Genomic DNA, 17830 nt, shown 5'->3' with positions numbered 1-17830 from the left:
AGGTCTACCGTTTCATTGCCTCCCATGCTTTAGCCAGTTTAGCTGTTAGCCTTGTTCAGATGCGTCAAGCTGGTCAGTGGTCACCAGAGATAAACCGGAAATATGCAACTTATGCTCTGAAATAAAACAACAAAAGCTATTTATGGAAATAAATTAGATACTTCGCATGGTTTGTGAGATGGGGCAGCAGTACAATTGCATGTTCTTAATAGATAAGTGTTGTACACGTAAGTAAACATTCTTTAATTTTTTTACTAATAAAAATTTCTCGATATTATAGCTTTTAATTTGCAGACCCAAGCCGGAAGCGTGTTTTGATTGTAATTAGAGCGTGTCTACTTGGCACCAATTAGCTGTTGGCTAACAGTGACGAGAAGGGGTAGAGATCTAAACTGTGCCATCATATTTTACTAGGCGTCTACAAATTACAGCAGCTAAATATGTGAAGAGATTTTAGCGGTATATCAACTTTTGTTCGATAGTTGGTGAGTAGCGTGTTAGTTAGCAAGTCTAGCCTTTTGTGTGTGGAACGGAGGGAGTATGGCTAAAGCAAATCAGCTACTTAGCCTTTGTGACTTCGTGTCATCAAACAAACTGCTAACGTTAACGTTTAATATTTAATAACTACAACGTTATAACTTGTAAACGGGTAAGATGTTGGAACATACAAGCAGTGTTAGCAATAAAGTAATTACCTGTTAAAATGTTGAAGTGACACGAGCACTTTGTGTGTCTAACGTTAAAGCACCTTTTGTTTATCAGATTTGTTAGGTAAAAATGTAGCGTATTTGGTTATAGGGCAAATGATATTCATGTGAAATACGTTTGGGTTAACATTTCCTTTGTCAAATTCAACTGTAGTCACAAGCGTGAAACAAACTTATAAAGCTCATAACAACGTGTACTCTTTGTTACTATATATTGCATTGTACACTTATGATCCGTTCTTTTAAACGTATTTTGTTGGCCAAGTCAAATACGACCAAGCTAAGTGATTAAAGTAGTTATAAATCAGATTGAATAAAGTTTTTTTTTTTTTTTTTAGTAATGGTTGATATGCTAGGGCAACCATTATACAGAACTCAAATCAGTTCTCTCTTTAACAGTTATCTCCTTTGCTCTTTTCAAGGTTGTAATTTTTCCACGATCACAACTGGATGCAGAGACGTCTTCTTTTGTTAGCTCCCAACACTATCTGTGTAGGCCTACACCCTCTTTGCACTCTTGTCAGGTGTCATCAGCTCTTGAAAGTGTTTAGGGTCTTGCCTGTCTTTTCATGCTTTGAACATCTACTTCCACCTGTTCGTGCATTCAGGTTTCCCACGGAAATCTCTAATTTTTCCTCAGCATCGCAGTTTTCCCATAATTTCGTCCAGAATTATCCTCACCAGCATTTCCTGCATCATTGTTTTTCCACTGAGCCAGATATGGCAGATCAGAGGTTCCTTGTGGAATATGCCAAACGTGGTACTGCAGGTTGTAAGAAATGCAAGGACAAAATTCAGAAGGGCATAGTGCGGATAGGGAAGATTGTGCCAAACCCTTTCAGTGAGTCTGCAGGGGAGATGAAAGAGTGGTATCATGTTAAGTGTATATTTGAGAAGCTGGAAAGGGCAAGAGCCACCACGAAGAAGATTGAGGACATCACAGATCTGGAGGGCTGGGAGGAGCTACAGGATGAAGACAAGGATCTCATTAATAAGCACATTTCAGGTACAACAGATTGTGTTTGCATTAACATGTTGGTGAGCGTGTTTAAGTATTATGTGCAGTATATGTAGTCATACATGTGTTTGACAAGTGCATCCATTTTAAAGCTCATTCACTGTTCAGATATGCATCTCAGGTCATATGGTTTCTTATTTGTCCTAAAGCCATTTATTTTGTCTTGTAGACCTGATGGCCAAAGTCAGTTCAAGTCCAAAGAAGAAAGTGCAGGCCAAATTGAACACCTCTGCTCAGCTGATGGCTCCTCCTGCTGATACATCTGTCAACGCTCCACGCAAATTTTCAGGATTCACTGGTAAGATATGACATATAGAATCAAGTAGTTTCTTATTTGTACTAAAGCCATTCACAAAAGAAAAAAGTTATACAATAAGCTGTATGGTTGTACGACAAAAAGTTACACGTGTCTCTGTAAAAGCAAAAAAAAAAAGTTATAAAAGAGACTAATCTAAATAACATGATATAAAAGTGGATGATTAGTGGATTCAGAGATGACAAAATATGTTACCAAGAAAAAGGTTTTTTATTTCTGATTATTCTGTCTTGGAGAAATAGACTTCTAAGACACCATGTCTCAATATCATTTGCATCTACCCCAATGAACCATCTTTTTAATGCTCAGAAACTGCAGACATAAAGATTCAAAATGTACAGCCCAACTTGCAGGTGCAGTTTAGTTAAGTGAGATCTTTATTAGGAAATTATTTTTTGCAGTGAAGTATTATCAAAACATAAATGATACAAACCTAATAAAAAGACAGTAAGACAAATGGAGACATTAAAAGTGTGTGCTGCTCACCAGTTGCTATCTTGACAGTGTTGCCCAGTTTATTCCTGCTTTCCACCTCTGAATTCCCATATTAATAAATCAGTGAGAAGGTCAAGACTGGTTCTGTAAAATGGCACCATCTGAATTTTGTAAACATGAAAAAAATATTTAACCACCACAGAAAATACAGTATCTGATGTCCTTTATTACATATTGCCTCTGATTTTGCATCAGTGTCCAATTACCAGTGTCTACATAGAAGTTGATTGGGACAAGTAAGTAGCAATAGATTGGTGGAACCTATACTGTTCTATACCTCCAGTGACAGTACTGTATAACATCAGTAATGAAGTGAGATATTTAAAGAAAAATGAGTTAAAATATTGAAAAGCAGTTTTCAATTTGAATAGGCAGAGCAAAGGTTATTTGTATGCAGCCTGAGCATCTCAACTAGGACAAAGTCCCTTGTGTCAGATGAATATGGATAGGCATAATTTAGACATAATTCCAAACTACAGTGTAGCTGTTAGCATTTTGTTTATGTATTTTTGAGGATTTTGAGAAATTGCTCACAAGGTTAAAACAAGGCTCAAATTATTTAGAAACCAGATCCTCCCCTCAAAATTGTACATTCTCAAACTAACACATAATCATAATCAGCTGTTAAAATCAGAATAATGTCACCTTGACTTGTTGTTCCTCTGTGAATCCATTTAGAAGCATTTTCTTTGCCAAACTCATTTCCTCACTTGTGTTATCTTCACTCTCCTGTCAGCTGCGAAGGCCAGCACCTCCGGCAGCTCAGGAACACAATCCTCTTCCCCTGCCAAAGCCAGTCAAGGCAGCACCCTCTCTGCACAGCTTTGTGACCCTCAGCATAAGGATTGCCTCTTCAGAGAATATCGCAAACTCTGTGCCACGGTGTCAGAAAACAACAGCTACAATACCAAGACACAGATTATTGAGAAGTTTCTCAAGAAGGGCTCAGGTGGAGGTTGGTCTGTCTGTCCATCTTTCTATTTATTTTTGTGTGTTTATATTGTGTTTAAGGGCTTCAGCATGACAGCATCTGACTAATGCCAAGGCCAGGATTTCTACGATAAAATGTTTCTTAAATATTCTATTCTTCTGTTTCAGATAAATTCCATGGAGATCTTTATCTGACAGTGAAGCTTCTCTTGCCGGGCGTCATAAAAAATGTCTACAACCTCAATGACAAACAGATCGTAAAACTCTTCAGTCGCATATTCAAATGCAACCAGGATGCCATGGTGCGGGATCTGGATCAGGTCTGCTTTCATACATGAACTCTTAAGCACTGTGAATATTCATAAGTACACTGCTTGATTGTTTGATTATTCAAATTAGTTTCATTGATTCCTTTGACTGATAAAGGGGATTTCATTCTTGGCCAGTTACAGTCTCTGACATTGTGTCTTGAAACTGATGATAAACAATCAAAAATAACACAAGTAAAATACAATTGGTGTTTTTGTTTTTAAGGGTGATGTGTCTGAGACAGTGAGGTTGTTCTTCGAGGAGAGTAAATCATTTCTTCCGGCTGCCAAGAGTCTCCTGACCATCCAGGAAGTGGACGCATGCTTGACCCGTCTTGCCCAGCTGACCAAGGAGGATGAGCAGCAGACTGAACTGGAGGATATTGCCAAAAAGTAATCCAGTACAACATAATTTTTATACTAATTAGGCTGGGTAAAGCATCACAGATAAAGTAATTCAGTGACGTCATTAGCATTGAAGACCTGCTCTTTTAAAAACAGCTCTTCTTAGCGCATCCAAAAGCAACACAGTCATTCATGTTTCAGGAATTCAGAAATAACCTTGGTTGTTGAAACACAACAGAATGATGGAGACTTAGTGATGTTCACTCAAGAAAACATTACAATACTACTAACAGCAGCCGTTATGACTGAACTTTGTTTTTTGTAGCTGTACCTCTCCACAATGTCCGCATTTTGGTGCTAGACCTGTCAGTCAGTGTTCAAGTCAGATTTAGTGATTTCCTTTCACTGTATTCGTAAATGGTGCAATTATTTGTTCCAACGTGTTTTGCTTGCACAGCTTTTTTATTGTTAATGTTTTTTGTTTTTGCAGTTTTCAGTTCTCTAAAGATTTGTCTGCCTTAGGCATGCCTAACACACACATACTCGACAGCTTGATTTGACATTCTACCCTCCATTGCTGCAGACGTCAGAGTGGGACTGTTTATTTGTCATAAATTGCATGTTGCTAGCTGTAAACTGAGAGAAGCATTATTTTGTTCTGTACTAAACAAAAGGTCTACTTGTGTTATGTGGCACTGACAGGCCAAAGCAAGCCACATGAATTATTACTGTCAGTCTTAAACGTTAGTCTTCAAAATATTTACTACAGCTGTATTATTGCTTTAAACCCTTTCAGGTCATAAACATTTTGATTTCTGCTTTATAAAGTGCTGTAACACTGGAGCACCTCACAGGTTTTACCCCAGTGCTAATCTGCATTTTCCCTTCATTAGATGCACCAGTAATGACCTGAAATGCATCATTCGACTTATCAAACATGATTTGAAGATGAATGCTGGTGCAAAACATGTGTAAGTGTTGACTTCTGCCCAGAGGTTAATATGCACTATGTTCTTTCAATACTTTTAAGAAAAGGTTTATTTTCATACCAACCTTGAACTAGTTTTTTGTTATTTCCCCTTTATGCAGCTTGGATGCTGTGGATCCGAACGCTTACGATGCCTTCAGGGCCTCACGTAATCTGGGTGATGTGATTGATCGGGTGTTGAGGAATCAGCAGGAGGCATCCAGTGGTTCAGGACCCAGGAAACTCCTCACTGTTGAGGCATCACTCATGACCCCCGTTCAGCCTATGTTGGTAAGTACCACAGAAATGTTAAAAATGTACTTTATACACTCACAGTCTTGTTTTCAACCATTCTCCCTAATTTTGCTCTCTAGTCTTTATGTGACTGAATCAAGTCTGACTTGTCTGAACCACGATGATTTAAAGAAATTACATTTTTAAAGAATGAGTGAATTTAGCTTAAATAGAGAAGAGTCTGTTCATATACATTCAGAAAATATCTAAGCCAAGTCAAATACATTTTAAAATAAAATGAAAATCATGCTGCCAAAACATTGATGACTCCTTCTGTTTTTACTTGAATAGGTATTAGTATGATTTTCGTGATTTTACTAATTACTTATATATTTGTGCTCATACAAAATGAATCAAATGAACATGTTGTAACCTCAAAGGAATGGTCTCATTTAACTTCTTAATGATTATACATTATGTATCCAGTTCAATACTACTCTAATCCATTTTTGGTTCGGTATGCAGTATAAGCTTCTGTTTTTCTACAAAGCCTCTTCCGGCTCTTTTAAACCAGGAACTCACAAAAAGATGAAGTACACCACTTTAGATTTTATAAAAAATAACCGTACTGGTTTATTCAGAGGATCACAGGTAAAATTAACATTACACGTCCAGATCTCTCCCACCACCAACCCGCGCGCAGGCAGCTTGGAAGATGAAAAAAAACAAAAAAAACCCTGGACTATAAAACCTATATAATTTTAATCATTTTGGGCTAGTCCCATACTACGCAGGGACGTCAAACCGTGACGTCACCTGATATGCCAGCTTGCAGCTGACCATAACGTTAGTCAAAACATGAGGAAAAGTCAAGGTGTGTGGCTGTTGTTTTTGTGGTGTGTATCTAGAACAATTTGACATGACATTACACATTAAGACAAATATTAAGATTAGCATTACAGTTAATACTAACAGCTCTTTGCCTGCAACCTTGGCCTACATGCAGTTTGCAAGCACATGAAATTAAACTGAGCAGTTAACAGCCTGAGCTAGACATCCTGTCTCCACTAAACATTTCTAGACACCAAATCTCTGAATATCTATCTAACTAAGAAATAACCTAACAGCAGGTTATCTGAAAATAAAACAAGTAAATTAGAAACAGATTTCTGATAAAGTCAGTAATTGTTGTTTTATCACCTGAGGTTAATCAAAGAGAACGGGATAGAAATAAGACATGACCTTCTGACCTGTAGAAGTCATTTTAATAGGATGTCTTTGTCTTAATACCAAAGGCACAATTATGCTTCTTGCTCAAAGGCTTCATATAGATTTTGACACTTTTGTTATGCAGGAAAAACATTAAGATAAGACAAATGTTTTCACTCAGTTCACCAGAGTCAGGTATTCCTTTTATAGCAGCTGTACTTGGCAAAAATATATTTTTGTCCAGTTAAGATTTGGATGACCATATATGTTGTCTGAACAAAGCAAGCATGAAATTGAGTAATGAAGAATATGGGCATAGACTCATTATTTTTGTGTTTTGACCTGTGATATGACAACACTGTACTTATCAAACAAACAGCCCGAATAGAGGTAAAACAGCATGTGGGCATCACTGATAATCTCTTATGGCACAGGAAAACTCTGTGAATACATTATTACCTTTAATACTATATTACAAGAGTCTAATTAATATCAGTATTATTCTTTAAGTGGAGCTACAAGTTTTCAGTAATGTTAAACACATACTTTTGCAACTTGAGCAACTCTAGAAAAGCTTGGATGAAAAATAATTACACAGAATTTGGTTAGCTGCTGAGAGCTTTGTAAATGATTTTTTTCTTTTATGATTTCAGGCAGAAGCATGTAAATCTGTGGAGTACGCCATGAAGAAATGCCCCAAAGGAATGTACTCTGAGATTAAGTATGATGGAGAACGTGTGCAGGTCCATAAGAACGGAGACAACTTCAGCTACTTCAGTCGCAGCCTCAAACCAGTGTTGCCCCACAATCAAAACATTTCCTTTTTTTCAACACTGATATGATCAGTGCATGCTTACAGATTCACACACACACACAGAGTTTATGTTTCGTAGTCCATGGGGACTTTACATTGACTTGCATGCATTTACTGTAGACTAACCCTAACCTTAACCAGAACCACTACTTGCCTAACCCTAACCCTGACCCTAACCTTAACCTAACCCTAACCTCATCCTAACCCTAAACCATGTTGCCACCCTAAAATTCAATTTCTTGCCCATGGGGACCTCAATTTAGGTCCCCACCGTGAAATGGGTCCTCATGAGTTGGTATGGAGTCGGGAAGAAGTCCCCACATAGCAGGAAAAACACGTCCACACACACACGTACAATACAAAAGCACACTGCCACAAAGCCCATGAAGTTATGTATAGATTAATCTGACAATGCATGTCAGAACAGAATGCCCTCAGGTTTCTCCGCTGCAGGATTAGTTCCTCAGAGGTATTTTTCCACCATGAAATTCATAGTGATTTTTCCAGTATTTGCTTTCTCAGCATGCTGCTTCAACCATGCAGAGATAAATAGCTCCGCATCCTGTTCATTAGCTGTTTTTAAACCTCTAAAGGGTGCAGGTTTGCACACAATCCATAGTTCCAAGAAACATTGAATCTCAGTAAAATTATGTGAAGAACACTAAGCATTAAGGTAAAAGGGAAAAAAGCCCTCAAGATATACTGGATGAGGATATGTACTGTACAGGCCAAATGCCTCAACACATCAAGGTGCTCATGGCTTTTTAAAAGTAGAAGTCTGCTTTTTCAAGCTGATCACATGGAGGATCATCATTTGGTTTCCCAGTTTCTGAGCGAGTGGTCTTTGTGGTTTGTGTTCAGCTGTGGCCCAGTTTTAGCCTTCAAGCCTGAATGGTTACAGACATGTTCTCTGGAACTGCCCTGGCCATGCTGGCCATCAACCAAGTGGTACCCTCATCGACAGTAATTAGGCATTTTATATTAATGTTAGGTTAACATTCTTTTAGTTGTCTTTAAAAAAAAAAAAACCCAAAAGAAAACCTGGGGCCATGCCACGCTCAGGTTTTGCTGTAATATTTGTTTCAGATGTGTCCTGTTTCTGTTCGGTGCCTAAGACCTGTGTGTCTGTCCATGTTGATGTTTCAGGTGGCCCATTTCAAAGACTACATTCCTCAGGCTTTTCCCGGTGGCCACAGTATGATACTGGATGCTGAAGTCCTCCTAATTGACACAAAGACCAGTAAACCACTGCCCTTTGGGACCTTGGGAGTACACAAGGTGAGAACACGAAGGCCAGTTCGTACTTTTTGACAACATGGAATTTGTCACACAGCTTGCTTTTTGACCAGTCATTGCTGTCACACTTTTCCGCTCCCTTCAGAAAGCAGCCTTTCAAGATGCCAACGTGTGCCTTTTTGTTTTCGACTGTATCTACTTCAATGGCGTGAGCCTCATGGAGAGGTAATGTTTTCACTCCATCCATTGTCTTAAAATCTTCTTTGCATTCCACTGCACTAAATATAACCCCTGATGGAAACAATGGAAGCATGTACTTTTAAATATGATTAGTCCAAAACCTTGACGAACACTTCTCAACCAAAGCATTCCCTTTGTCTTTGTGGTTTACTGCTCTGTGAATGTGCACCTCTTTTCCCAAACCCATGTTTTCTTAGTTTCCATATAAAGACAAAAACTAAAGCCCTTTCACATATTATACTTTAGTTGGCCTGTATTTTTTCCACTCTTGTTCTTATTTTTTAAATGTATTTTTAACATCTAGTTTTGCCACAGGCTTAGTTGGCAACAGTAACTATAGCTATAGCATAACAAGCTGTCTTACATCAGTCCACTGGCATCATATTCTCCAGGCCTCTGTGTGAACGCAGGAAGCTCCTGCAAGACAACATGGTGGAAGTCCCCAACAGGATTCTGTTTTCAGAGATGAAACACATCACTGTAAGTAAACCTCTGAATTTTGGGTTTCTGCAGTATGCAAACATCTGCAACAGCTGAGTGCAGCAAGGATAGCACTTCATGCTCTATTCTTGTGTTTGTCAGAGGGCAGGAGACCTAGCTGATATGATAACTCGTGTCATCAGAGAGGGACTCGAAGGCCTGGTACTGAAAGACATAAAAGTGAGTTGCTTTAATGTTAATAACATCTCTAAATTGAATGAAACTGATAATCTAATGTAAACTATCTATCCTCACAATGGACCTCAACTATTTGTACAGAAAATATAATACAGAAAATCAAGGATTATGAGTAATATTTAACATATTTAGTTGTTAGCAAATACTTTAAAATATTCTTAAGACAGGGAAATCAAACTAATATAAGCTATACTATATGTCATATCTGCTACAGTGCCAACAGTAAAAAATGTGAACATAACAATCAAGTTAATTATAGCCATAGCTGAAAGATTATGATGATTTGAGCTGCATATCTGTGTCTCAGGGCACCTATGAACCAGGGAAGCGCCACTGGTTGAAAGTGAAGAAGGACTATTTGAATGAAGGCGCAATGGCAGACACAGCTGACCTGGTCGTGCTGGGGGCCTTCTATGGAAAAGGCTCAAATGGTCTGTAAAGCCCTAACCATCCACTACAGTACATTGTACTTGCAGAATTGGAGTCTTTCCCAGTCCCCAGTGCTTTATCATGCCTGCTCTGACAGTTTTAGTGCCCTTTTGTCTATGCTTAAGCACTTCCTGTAAGATGAGGTGTGTGACTCTGGGGACACCCAAATTAGCTAACCAAGACAGCTTTACTATTACTGTTAATTTTTAATAAGGCTATGGAAATTCTTTTAATGATCAGGGGGACCATTTTGCAAACAGTGTTCAAGTTTCTGAAGCACACACACACACACACTTAAAATGAACAGGCCTTCTACAGTACAGTATGATTTGGTGTGAGAGGACTAATGACAAGGTGTTCTTTCACCCACCAGGGGGCATCATGTCCAGTTTTCTAATGGGCTGTTATGACCCGGACTCCAAGAAATGGTGCACAGTCACCAAGTGCTCCGGAGGCTATGACGACGCCACCTTGGCCAGGCTCCAGAAGGAGCTGGATGTGATCAAAATCAGCAAGGTCTGAGAGAATCCACTCAAGAGGCTTGCCTTTTACATTGAAGTGGTTTAATGAAACTGTGTTTTGTGTAGGACCCAAGCAAAATCCCAGGCTGGTTGAAAATCATCAAGAACTATTATCCAGATTTCATTATCCGTGATCCTGAGGTGAGACTGTACTATTCAGCACATTTCTATTTCCCAGTGGGCTTGTACATACATACACAGCCTTGCTGTACATATAGATACTGCAGACCATTAAGTAGTAAGTTAAAAGCATCTCTTGCATGTCTTCTGCAGAAATAATTTACTCTTGTATGTATTGAGCTAATTCATGCTGCTGATTAAAACTATTTTGGTTTGAAATTTGGCTGAAAACAGAACTTGGTAATAAAACTTACAAACTAATAATAGTCTTATTTTCCATCTGATCAGAAGTTAGAATTGTCCTTTGTCCACCTAATGGAAAATCAGCCATACTTGCCTTGTCTGTTGTGTTTCACCTTCTGCTGCTGCAGCAAGCACCGATCTGGGAGATCACAGGCGCTGAGTTTTCCAAATCAGAAATGCACACCGCTGATGGCATCTCCATCCGCTTTCCTCGCATGACTCGCATCCGTGATGACAAGGACTGGAAGAGCGCCACCAACTTGCACCAGCTTAGGGTAAGACATATCAGCACCTTGATAGTGAGATTGTGTATTGTTAATAATGTATAGTAAGATACTGTTGAAGACATGACTTTTAGAGTAGGAATGATGGTACCATGATCACATAATCATTAGGTTTTAAAGAGATCACAATCACAAAATATGCTGCTGGAATTAGTTACTGATTTGATTATAAATACCAAAAGTGTGTGTCCTGGGAAGCAACCATGACACTTACCTAAGTTAAGTATGATTTAAATGCTGAGGACCACATTTGTAGTCAGCATCCTGCAGACACTGACACAAGTCGAAATATTGGCTGAGGCAGTAAAACATGTCTGCGTTAAATTATCTGAAACCAACGCAGGTCTTCAATCTCTCATAGCACAAAACATACATCTCTTGGCTGAAGCCCATGTTATCATTTAATTTCTGTTTAGGAGCTGTACCGCATTTCTAAGGAGAACTGTGACTTTCAAGTGACAGCTGGACCATCTACATCCAATGATGATAAGGGCTCATCAGGAGGGGACAGCGGAGGAAACTCCCCATCGTCGTCATCCCGTGGAGGTGGTCCTCCCAAGAAGGCCGGTAAGTACACATACCACCGACTTATCGGATGAGAATGAGAACAGTTTGACACAATTTTTAGTGTCTCCATGCTTTTGAACTGCTCACTTTGTTCAAAAACCTACTATCATATAAACAAAGCTAAGCACCTAATCCTCACATTTGAGGAGTTTGGCCATTTTTGCGTGAACATGGATTCAGAACCATCTTTAATTATCCAAACTGTTGTAGATTAAATTTCTGCCATAAATGGATTGTTTATCTTAGTGCCGGATCAGCCTGAATGTAAATTTTTGCCTTTTCATTATGGAGATTTGACCACGGGAGTGTTTTACAGTCTGTGTATCAAAGTACAGATGTTAGCTAGCTATGTAAGAGCAGAAACTTGAATTATGTTATCTGCCTATAGACGACTTTTTCCTGTCATTGTATATTCATGAAATGGAGTAAAAGCCTAAGGACAAATACTAAGCTGAAACATCTTCACCTTCATTGGCTACACCTTCAGTAATGTCAATATGCTCTCCTCATTTACATTCCATTTAAAAAACGGTTCAGGCACAGATCAGATTTCAGTAAGGACACAGTCACAGAAATGTGAAATGTATGGTGTTATTGTACAGTGGAATGCAGATCAAATGGCAAATTTAATGGGGCCTGTAATGCAGAGAGACAGGTGTTTGTTGAACCAGTAAAATGAGATCCCAGTGTGATGTGACTGAGCACTGCAATGCTACTTTATTTGATATAACAGCAAATAACGTGTTCACTTTACAGGCAACAGTATTTCACCCAAACCCAAGGTGATGAAATCCCAGTCTCGTACTCCTGGATCAGAAACACCTAGTGCCAAGAAGGTATTGTCTGTTCTGCACAGTATACAGTATGTTCACAGGGCAGATGTCATTACAGTAATCCTGTCAGACAGTTGTGAAACTGTGAGCTGCACAGGCTAAATGTCATGCTGTAGTGATGAGCTGACTGTTTATCACAAGGTGAAGAAGAATGAAAATGTTCACAGCAATGGACAAAGCAAAACAAAGGCAACCTCTCAACTGCTGGAGCCAAGGAATGACAAGGTTGGTAAATTACAAGTGTCACTTCATTTAACTATGAGCCAACAAGTGAATGCGTCTCTAGTACAATGTCTGTTGAAGCCATGGTGCTCTAAAAAAAAGGAGATAAATAAATTTAGTGTAAAATATATATACACACACATTCTGCTGTCTTTAGTGTTTAATGGCATTTTATTCTACAGCTATATACAGCTCTTCAAAGATAACATCTCTAAAAATTGGAGGATTTTATCTCATAATTATGAGATGATACAGGAGTTAGTATGTTGCAGAACTTGCTAGAAAATCCTAAAGCTCAACAGATTTTTTTAGTATCAGAGTAAGTCAGTTGTAGTTGTCAGTACATCCAATAGTGCATAGCAAAATTAAACTGTTGATACCTAATTTGCCATGCTTAGTGTTCCAACATGAACTCAAACACAGGCTTGAAAAGGGCGTCAAAGTTCCTGCCTACGGTGTAACTTACATGTACTGAGCAGGAGTTGGAAAGCTTCAGAACCTGCTTGAGAAAGTTTTTCGTCAGTGTTAATGTAATTCTGTCAGTACATAAAATAACACATAGCAAAAATGAACCATTAATGGCTAATTCGGTATACATGGTGTTCAAAAATGTAAACAATTATAGGATAAAAACTCCCACAGTAACTCTTTATGGCAGCATTATACTTGCTGTTTCTTGTAAAAGTATGATCAATTCACATGAGTGATTTAATGTGACATTTTCCAAAATACTGTGCAAAAATAAATGAATAAAATAACCCATAGCCTATCACCAATCTCATAATTATGACAAAGCATTTGTTTATGTTTAGAACACTAAGTATGCCAAATTAACTATTACCAGTTCACTTTTGCTATGCACTGTTGGATATACTGACAACTCTCACTGGATTACCTTGACACTAAAGAATTTGTTAACCTGATGATTTTAAGGCATGTTCTGCAGCATCCCAACCCCTGCTTTATCTCATAATTACAAGAAAAGATCTTGTAATTATGAGATAGTAAATCTTAATTACATGATAAGATCCTCCAATTTTTTTCCCCCTCTGGTGATTGCAATGCACTTTCATACTATTGACTGTGATTAAAGGAAAGCCTGGTTATTTTCTATATTAACAGTATTTTCAACAATTCCCTTGACAGAGACTAAAACCAACAACGAGCTGCCTCTTGTCAGTCGATGTCTGTCTTCAACCTATTCGTCCATTTGTTGTTTAGAAACAATTAAAACCATCAGTGAAGCTTTCTGCTGCACTGGGTGACATGTTTCCTCATTCTGAAACACCAGACTCGCATATTTTAGTCTCTGTATAGAGATTGTCAAAAAATACTATTAATATAGAAAATACTTTATTACTTATCCCTTTAATAACAAATTCATAAATTTCAGTTTTGGTCAGTCAGGTTAAAGCCCCAAAAATGTAAGTTGCACTAAGATTAATGTAAAGAACTGCTTTTAAACAGTTTCCTATTATTGCCATTTTAATGCTTATGTTTTACAAACCCGATTCCAAAAAGTTGGGACACTGTACAAAATGTGAATAAAAACAGAATGCAATGATGTGGAAGGTTGAAATTCCAGTATTGTATTCAGAATAGAATATAGATAACATATCAAATGTTGAAAGTGAGACATTTTGAAATGTCATGCCAAATATTGGCTCATCTTGGATTTCATGGGAGCTACACATTCCAAAAACGTTGGGACAGGTAGCAATAAGATGCCGGAAAAGTTAAATGTACATATAAGGAACAGCTGGAGGACCAATTTGCATCTTATCAGGTCAATTGGCAACATGATTGGGTATAAAAAGAGCCTCTCAGAGTGGCAGTGTCTCTCAGAAGTCAAGATGGGCAGAGGATCACCAATTTCCCCCAATGCTGCGGCGAAAAATAGTGAAGCAATATCAGAAAGGAGTTTCTCAGAGAAGAATTGCAAAGAGTGTGAAGTTATCATCAGCTACAGTGCATAATATCATCCAAAAATTCAGAGAATCTGGAACAATCTCCGTGCGTAAGGGTCAAGGCCGGAAAACCATACTGGATGCCCTTAGACAGCACTGCATCACATACAGGCATGCTACTGTAATGGAAATCACAACATGGGCTCAGGAATACTTCCAGAAAACATTGTCGGTGAACACAATCTGCCGTGCTATTCACCGTTGCCGGCTAAAACTCTATAGGTCGAAAAAGAAGCCGTATCTAAACATGATCCAAAAGCGCAGGCGTTTTCTCTCGGCCAAGGCTCATTTAAAATGCACTGTGGCAAAGTGGAAAACTGTTCTGTGGTCATACGAATCAAGAGTTGAAATTCTTTTTGGAAAACTGGGACGCCATGTCATCCGAACTAAAGAGGACAAGGACAACCCAAGTTGTTATCAGCGCTCGGTTCAGAAGCCTGCATCTCTGATGGTATGGGGTTGCATGAGTGCGTGTGGCATGGGCAGCTTACACATCTGGAAAGGCACCATCAATGCTGAAAGGTATGTCCAAGTTCTAGAACAACATATGCTCCCATCCAGACGTCGTCTCTTTCAGGGAAGACCTTGCATCTTCCAACAGGACAATGCCAGACCACATACTGCATCAATTACAACATCATGGCTGCGTAGAAGAAGGATCCGGGTGCTGAAATGGCCAGCCTGCAATCAGATCTGTCACCCATAGAAAACATTTGGCGCATCATAAAGAGGAAGATGCGACAAAGAAGACCTAAGACAGTTGAACAACTGGAAGCCTGTATTAGACAAGAATGGGACAACATTCCTATTCCTAAACTTGAGCAACTTGTCTCCTCAGTCCCCAGACGTTTGCAGACTGTGATAAAAAGAAGAGGGGATTCCACACAGTGGTGAACATGGCCTTGTCCCAACTTTTTTGAGATGTGTTGATGCCATGAAATTTAAAATCACCTTATTTTTCCCTTAAAATGATGCATTTTCCCAGTTTGAACATTTGATGTGTCATCGATATTGAAATTTGAAACTTCCACATCATTGCATTCTGTTTTTATTCACATTTTGTACAGTGTCCCAACTTTTTTGGATTCGGGTTTGTATGCAACTTTTGGATTCTAGTAACACACACTAAGGATTTTTAACAATTAGTCGCAGTGCTACACCGCCACACAGCCACATCCTATAGCCAGTTGGGTAACTAATTTTGTATTTGCCTGTGGTAATTGCATTACCACAGGCACAGGTAAATTATCCAAATAAACACAGGTGTCCTCTTGTAATTTTGTTAAGTAAATGCTGTGCAGCATAAACAACTTCAAATGGGGGAAAACATGTAGTGAAAGTATGACTGAAGGGTGTCTCATCTGCCGACCTTGTTTTCCCCCTGTAGACACTGTTGGACATCTTCAGTGGGGTGAAGCTCTTCCTGCCGGTCTCAGTACAGGACTTTGACAAACTGAGACGCTACTTTGTGGCATATGATGGAGACCTTGTACCAGACTATGAAGCTACCACGGCCACACATACTCTGGCTGAACCTGAAGACGACAGCCAGGCCCAGAGAGTTACACCTGGCTGGATCTGGGAATGTATCCGCAAGAGGCGTGTTGTTCCTCCCTGTTAAGTGGAGAATAAAAACAAAAAAAAAATTTACTATACTGTGTTCACCTGTGTATAAACCTCATCAGTGTACCTAAATGTGTGGCACTACATGAACACTGTTGACCTTTAGAATTTGGGGAGTCTGTCATTTTTATTTATTTTTCCATGCCTTTTCTGTTTTCTATATACATATACTATCATTTTATTTTTGGAGCTTTACTTTTTTTACAATTAAGGGCAGTTGTCAATACTTGTGAAGGATGTAGTCAGTTTACTGATGACATTCTTGATGAAATTAGTTATGGTTAAGAAACAAGTGTGCTGTAGATGCAGTGTTTTCCCCTTAAATCATGAAATACATTTTACAAAGACATCATGTAACAAAGCACAGTACGGACTTAAAGTAAATTCTCTTGATTTATATTATTTTTACTGCCATAGCAAAACTTTTTGTGAGGTATAAAACCCCAGCTCATGAACTGAGTATAACCAAATTTGTTTGGTGTTAGGAAAAACAAACTGATAGATAATAAAAATGTCTCTGGAACATCATTCTAATGCTATTTATCTCCTTCAATATGTGCTGCAGCCACTTGCAGGAACAGTGGTGCTATTACAAATATGACATCAATGGATTTCTGGCTCACTGCCTGCTCAAACTACTGACTTCTTGTCAATGACTTAAAAAAAGATGCTGTTTTGTTTTGTGTTACACAATTTACTGAGATCAGCCACTAGTTGTTTTAAAAGGCTTTTCTGTTCCTTCAACACTGATTCTAACTCATGACACTCAAACTGATGAGATGGTGAAAGGTTTTAACTGTAGCCTGCTGCTTCTGAATGGTTTAATGATAATTCTGATTTCTTGCTGTACATGTCTGAAAGATCAACAGTGCCAAGACTGAGTTATGCTTCTTTCTTTTCAAGCATAACACTCAGAATATACTGCAACCCCCTAGGGACTACAGTATATCCAGAGAGGTTCACTGACTGTACTGCACTCCAAAAAGACTGGAGAATAATGAAAGTGAACTCAAATTGAACCAAAGTTTGACATACTGTCTGTCTGGCTGCTAGAGAAAGACTTTACACTGTGAAAATGTTCAGTGGTATATTTGCTGTTTGCTGAAAGGAAAACTACTGTAGCTGCTACTTGTAGCCATTATGGGTAGCTCATAGTAAAGGTTTGTATCAATAAGTTAGTACCTAAACACTTGGTGTTGGGTTACAGGTGAGAACAGTTCAGATTTAAAGCCTTTTATGGAAACCCAGAGTGTTCAATAATAAATAACATTGAAATTAATAATCATATGAATAAATTGTGTAAAATATATATTTGCACAATCAAATTGTGAAATTCAAGAAATATTAAAACTTAAGTCATTATTTTGAAATGGTATTTCATCATTCTTAATAGAGTTTTAGGGGTTATTTTTATTGTGATTATGGACATTATTATTTCAATGTGCTATTTTTTAAAGGCCATGATAGGAATCTGTATAGATGTGCATTTTAATTGGAGGACTGATTTCACAAAAACTGCACGTT

The 17830-nt window shown here is 38.4% G+C and overlaps 3 protein-coding genes across 8 annotated transcripts in view; 1 reads left to right on the top strand and 2 right to left on the bottom strand.

Annotated features, from left to right (window-relative positions):
- doc2b (double C2-like domains, beta) overlaps nucleotides 1-1097 on the bottom strand; it is a 116874-nt gene extending 115777 nt beyond the window's left edge. Inside the window, exon 1 of the mRNA XM_020598604.1 lies at nucleotides 696-1097. The gene's annotated coding sequence lies outside the window, so the exon portion shown is untranslated. The remainder of the gene's footprint in view (nucleotides 1-695) is intronic.
- rad51d (RAD51 paralog D) overlaps nucleotides 1-17830 on the bottom strand; it is a 477561-nt gene that overhangs the window by 440452 nt on the left and 19279 nt on the right. Inside the window, exon 11 of one of the 4 annotated variants that reach the window (XM_020598613.1) lies at nucleotides 16213-16297. The exons of the other annotated variants lie outside the window; for them this stretch is intronic. The gene's annotated coding sequence lies outside the window, so the exon portion shown is untranslated. Of the gene's footprint in view, nucleotides 1-16212; nucleotides 16298-17830 lie in introns of those variants that run through there. 4 annotated transcript variants of the gene reach the window in all.
- lig3 (ligase III, DNA, ATP-dependent) lies at nucleotides 84-16842 on the top strand. 3 transcript variants are annotated; one of them, XM_020598578.1, is made up of 21 exons: nucleotides 84-227; nucleotides 1130-1713; nucleotides 1895-2023; nucleotides 3273-3491; nucleotides 3635-3786; nucleotides 4001-4167; nucleotides 5013-5090; nucleotides 5209-5377; nucleotides 7183-7336; nucleotides 8488-8621; nucleotides 8725-8804; nucleotides 9212-9299; nucleotides 9402-9479; nucleotides 9805-9928; nucleotides 10300-10442; nucleotides 10514-10588; nucleotides 10939-11085; nucleotides 11511-11661; nucleotides 12418-12497; nucleotides 12636-12719; nucleotides 16071-16842. In XM_020598578.1, the coding sequence occupies exons 2-21, from the start codon at nucleotides 1158-1160 to the stop codon at nucleotides 16302-16304; spliced, it is 3042 nt and encodes a 1013-aa protein (XP_020454234.1). In that variant the 5' UTR covers nucleotides 84-227; nucleotides 1130-1157; the 3' UTR covers nucleotides 16305-16842. The 3 variants fall into 3 exon arrangements, with proteins under 3 accessions (XP_020454234.1, XP_020454233.1, XP_020454235.1); XM_020598577.1 differs by lacking the exon at nucleotides 84-227 and adding an exon at nucleotides 306-485; XM_020598579.1 differs by lacking the exon at nucleotides 84-227 and adding an exon at nucleotides 630-649.

Source organism: Monopterus albus, unplaced genomic scaffold (assembly GCF_001952655.1).
Source record: "Monopterus albus unplaced genomic scaffold, M_albus_1.0 scaffold38.1, whole genome shotgun sequence".
In the NCBI taxonomy this organism is placed as follows: Eukaryota; Metazoa; Chordata; class Actinopteri; order Synbranchiformes; family Synbranchidae; genus Monopterus; species Monopterus albus.
This window is presented reverse-complemented; position numbering and strand designations above follow the sequence as displayed.

What these genes read in the sequence shown, in the direction of transcription:
- lig3 (XM_020598578.1), top strand. Translation starts at nt 1,158, where the DNA reads ATGCAGAGACGTCTTCTTTTGTTAGCTCCCAACACTATCTGTGTAGGC. An exon ending in GGCGTGAGCCTCATGGAGAG is followed by an intron (nt 8,805 to 9,211) that starts GTAATGTTTTCA and finishes CATATTCTCCAG; the next exon opens with GCCTCTGTGTGAACGCAGGA. An exon ending in TCATTATCCGTGATCCTGAG is followed by an intron (nt 10,589 to 10,938) that starts GTGAGACTGTAC and finishes CTGCTGCTGCAG; the next exon opens with CAAGCACCGATCTGGGAGAT.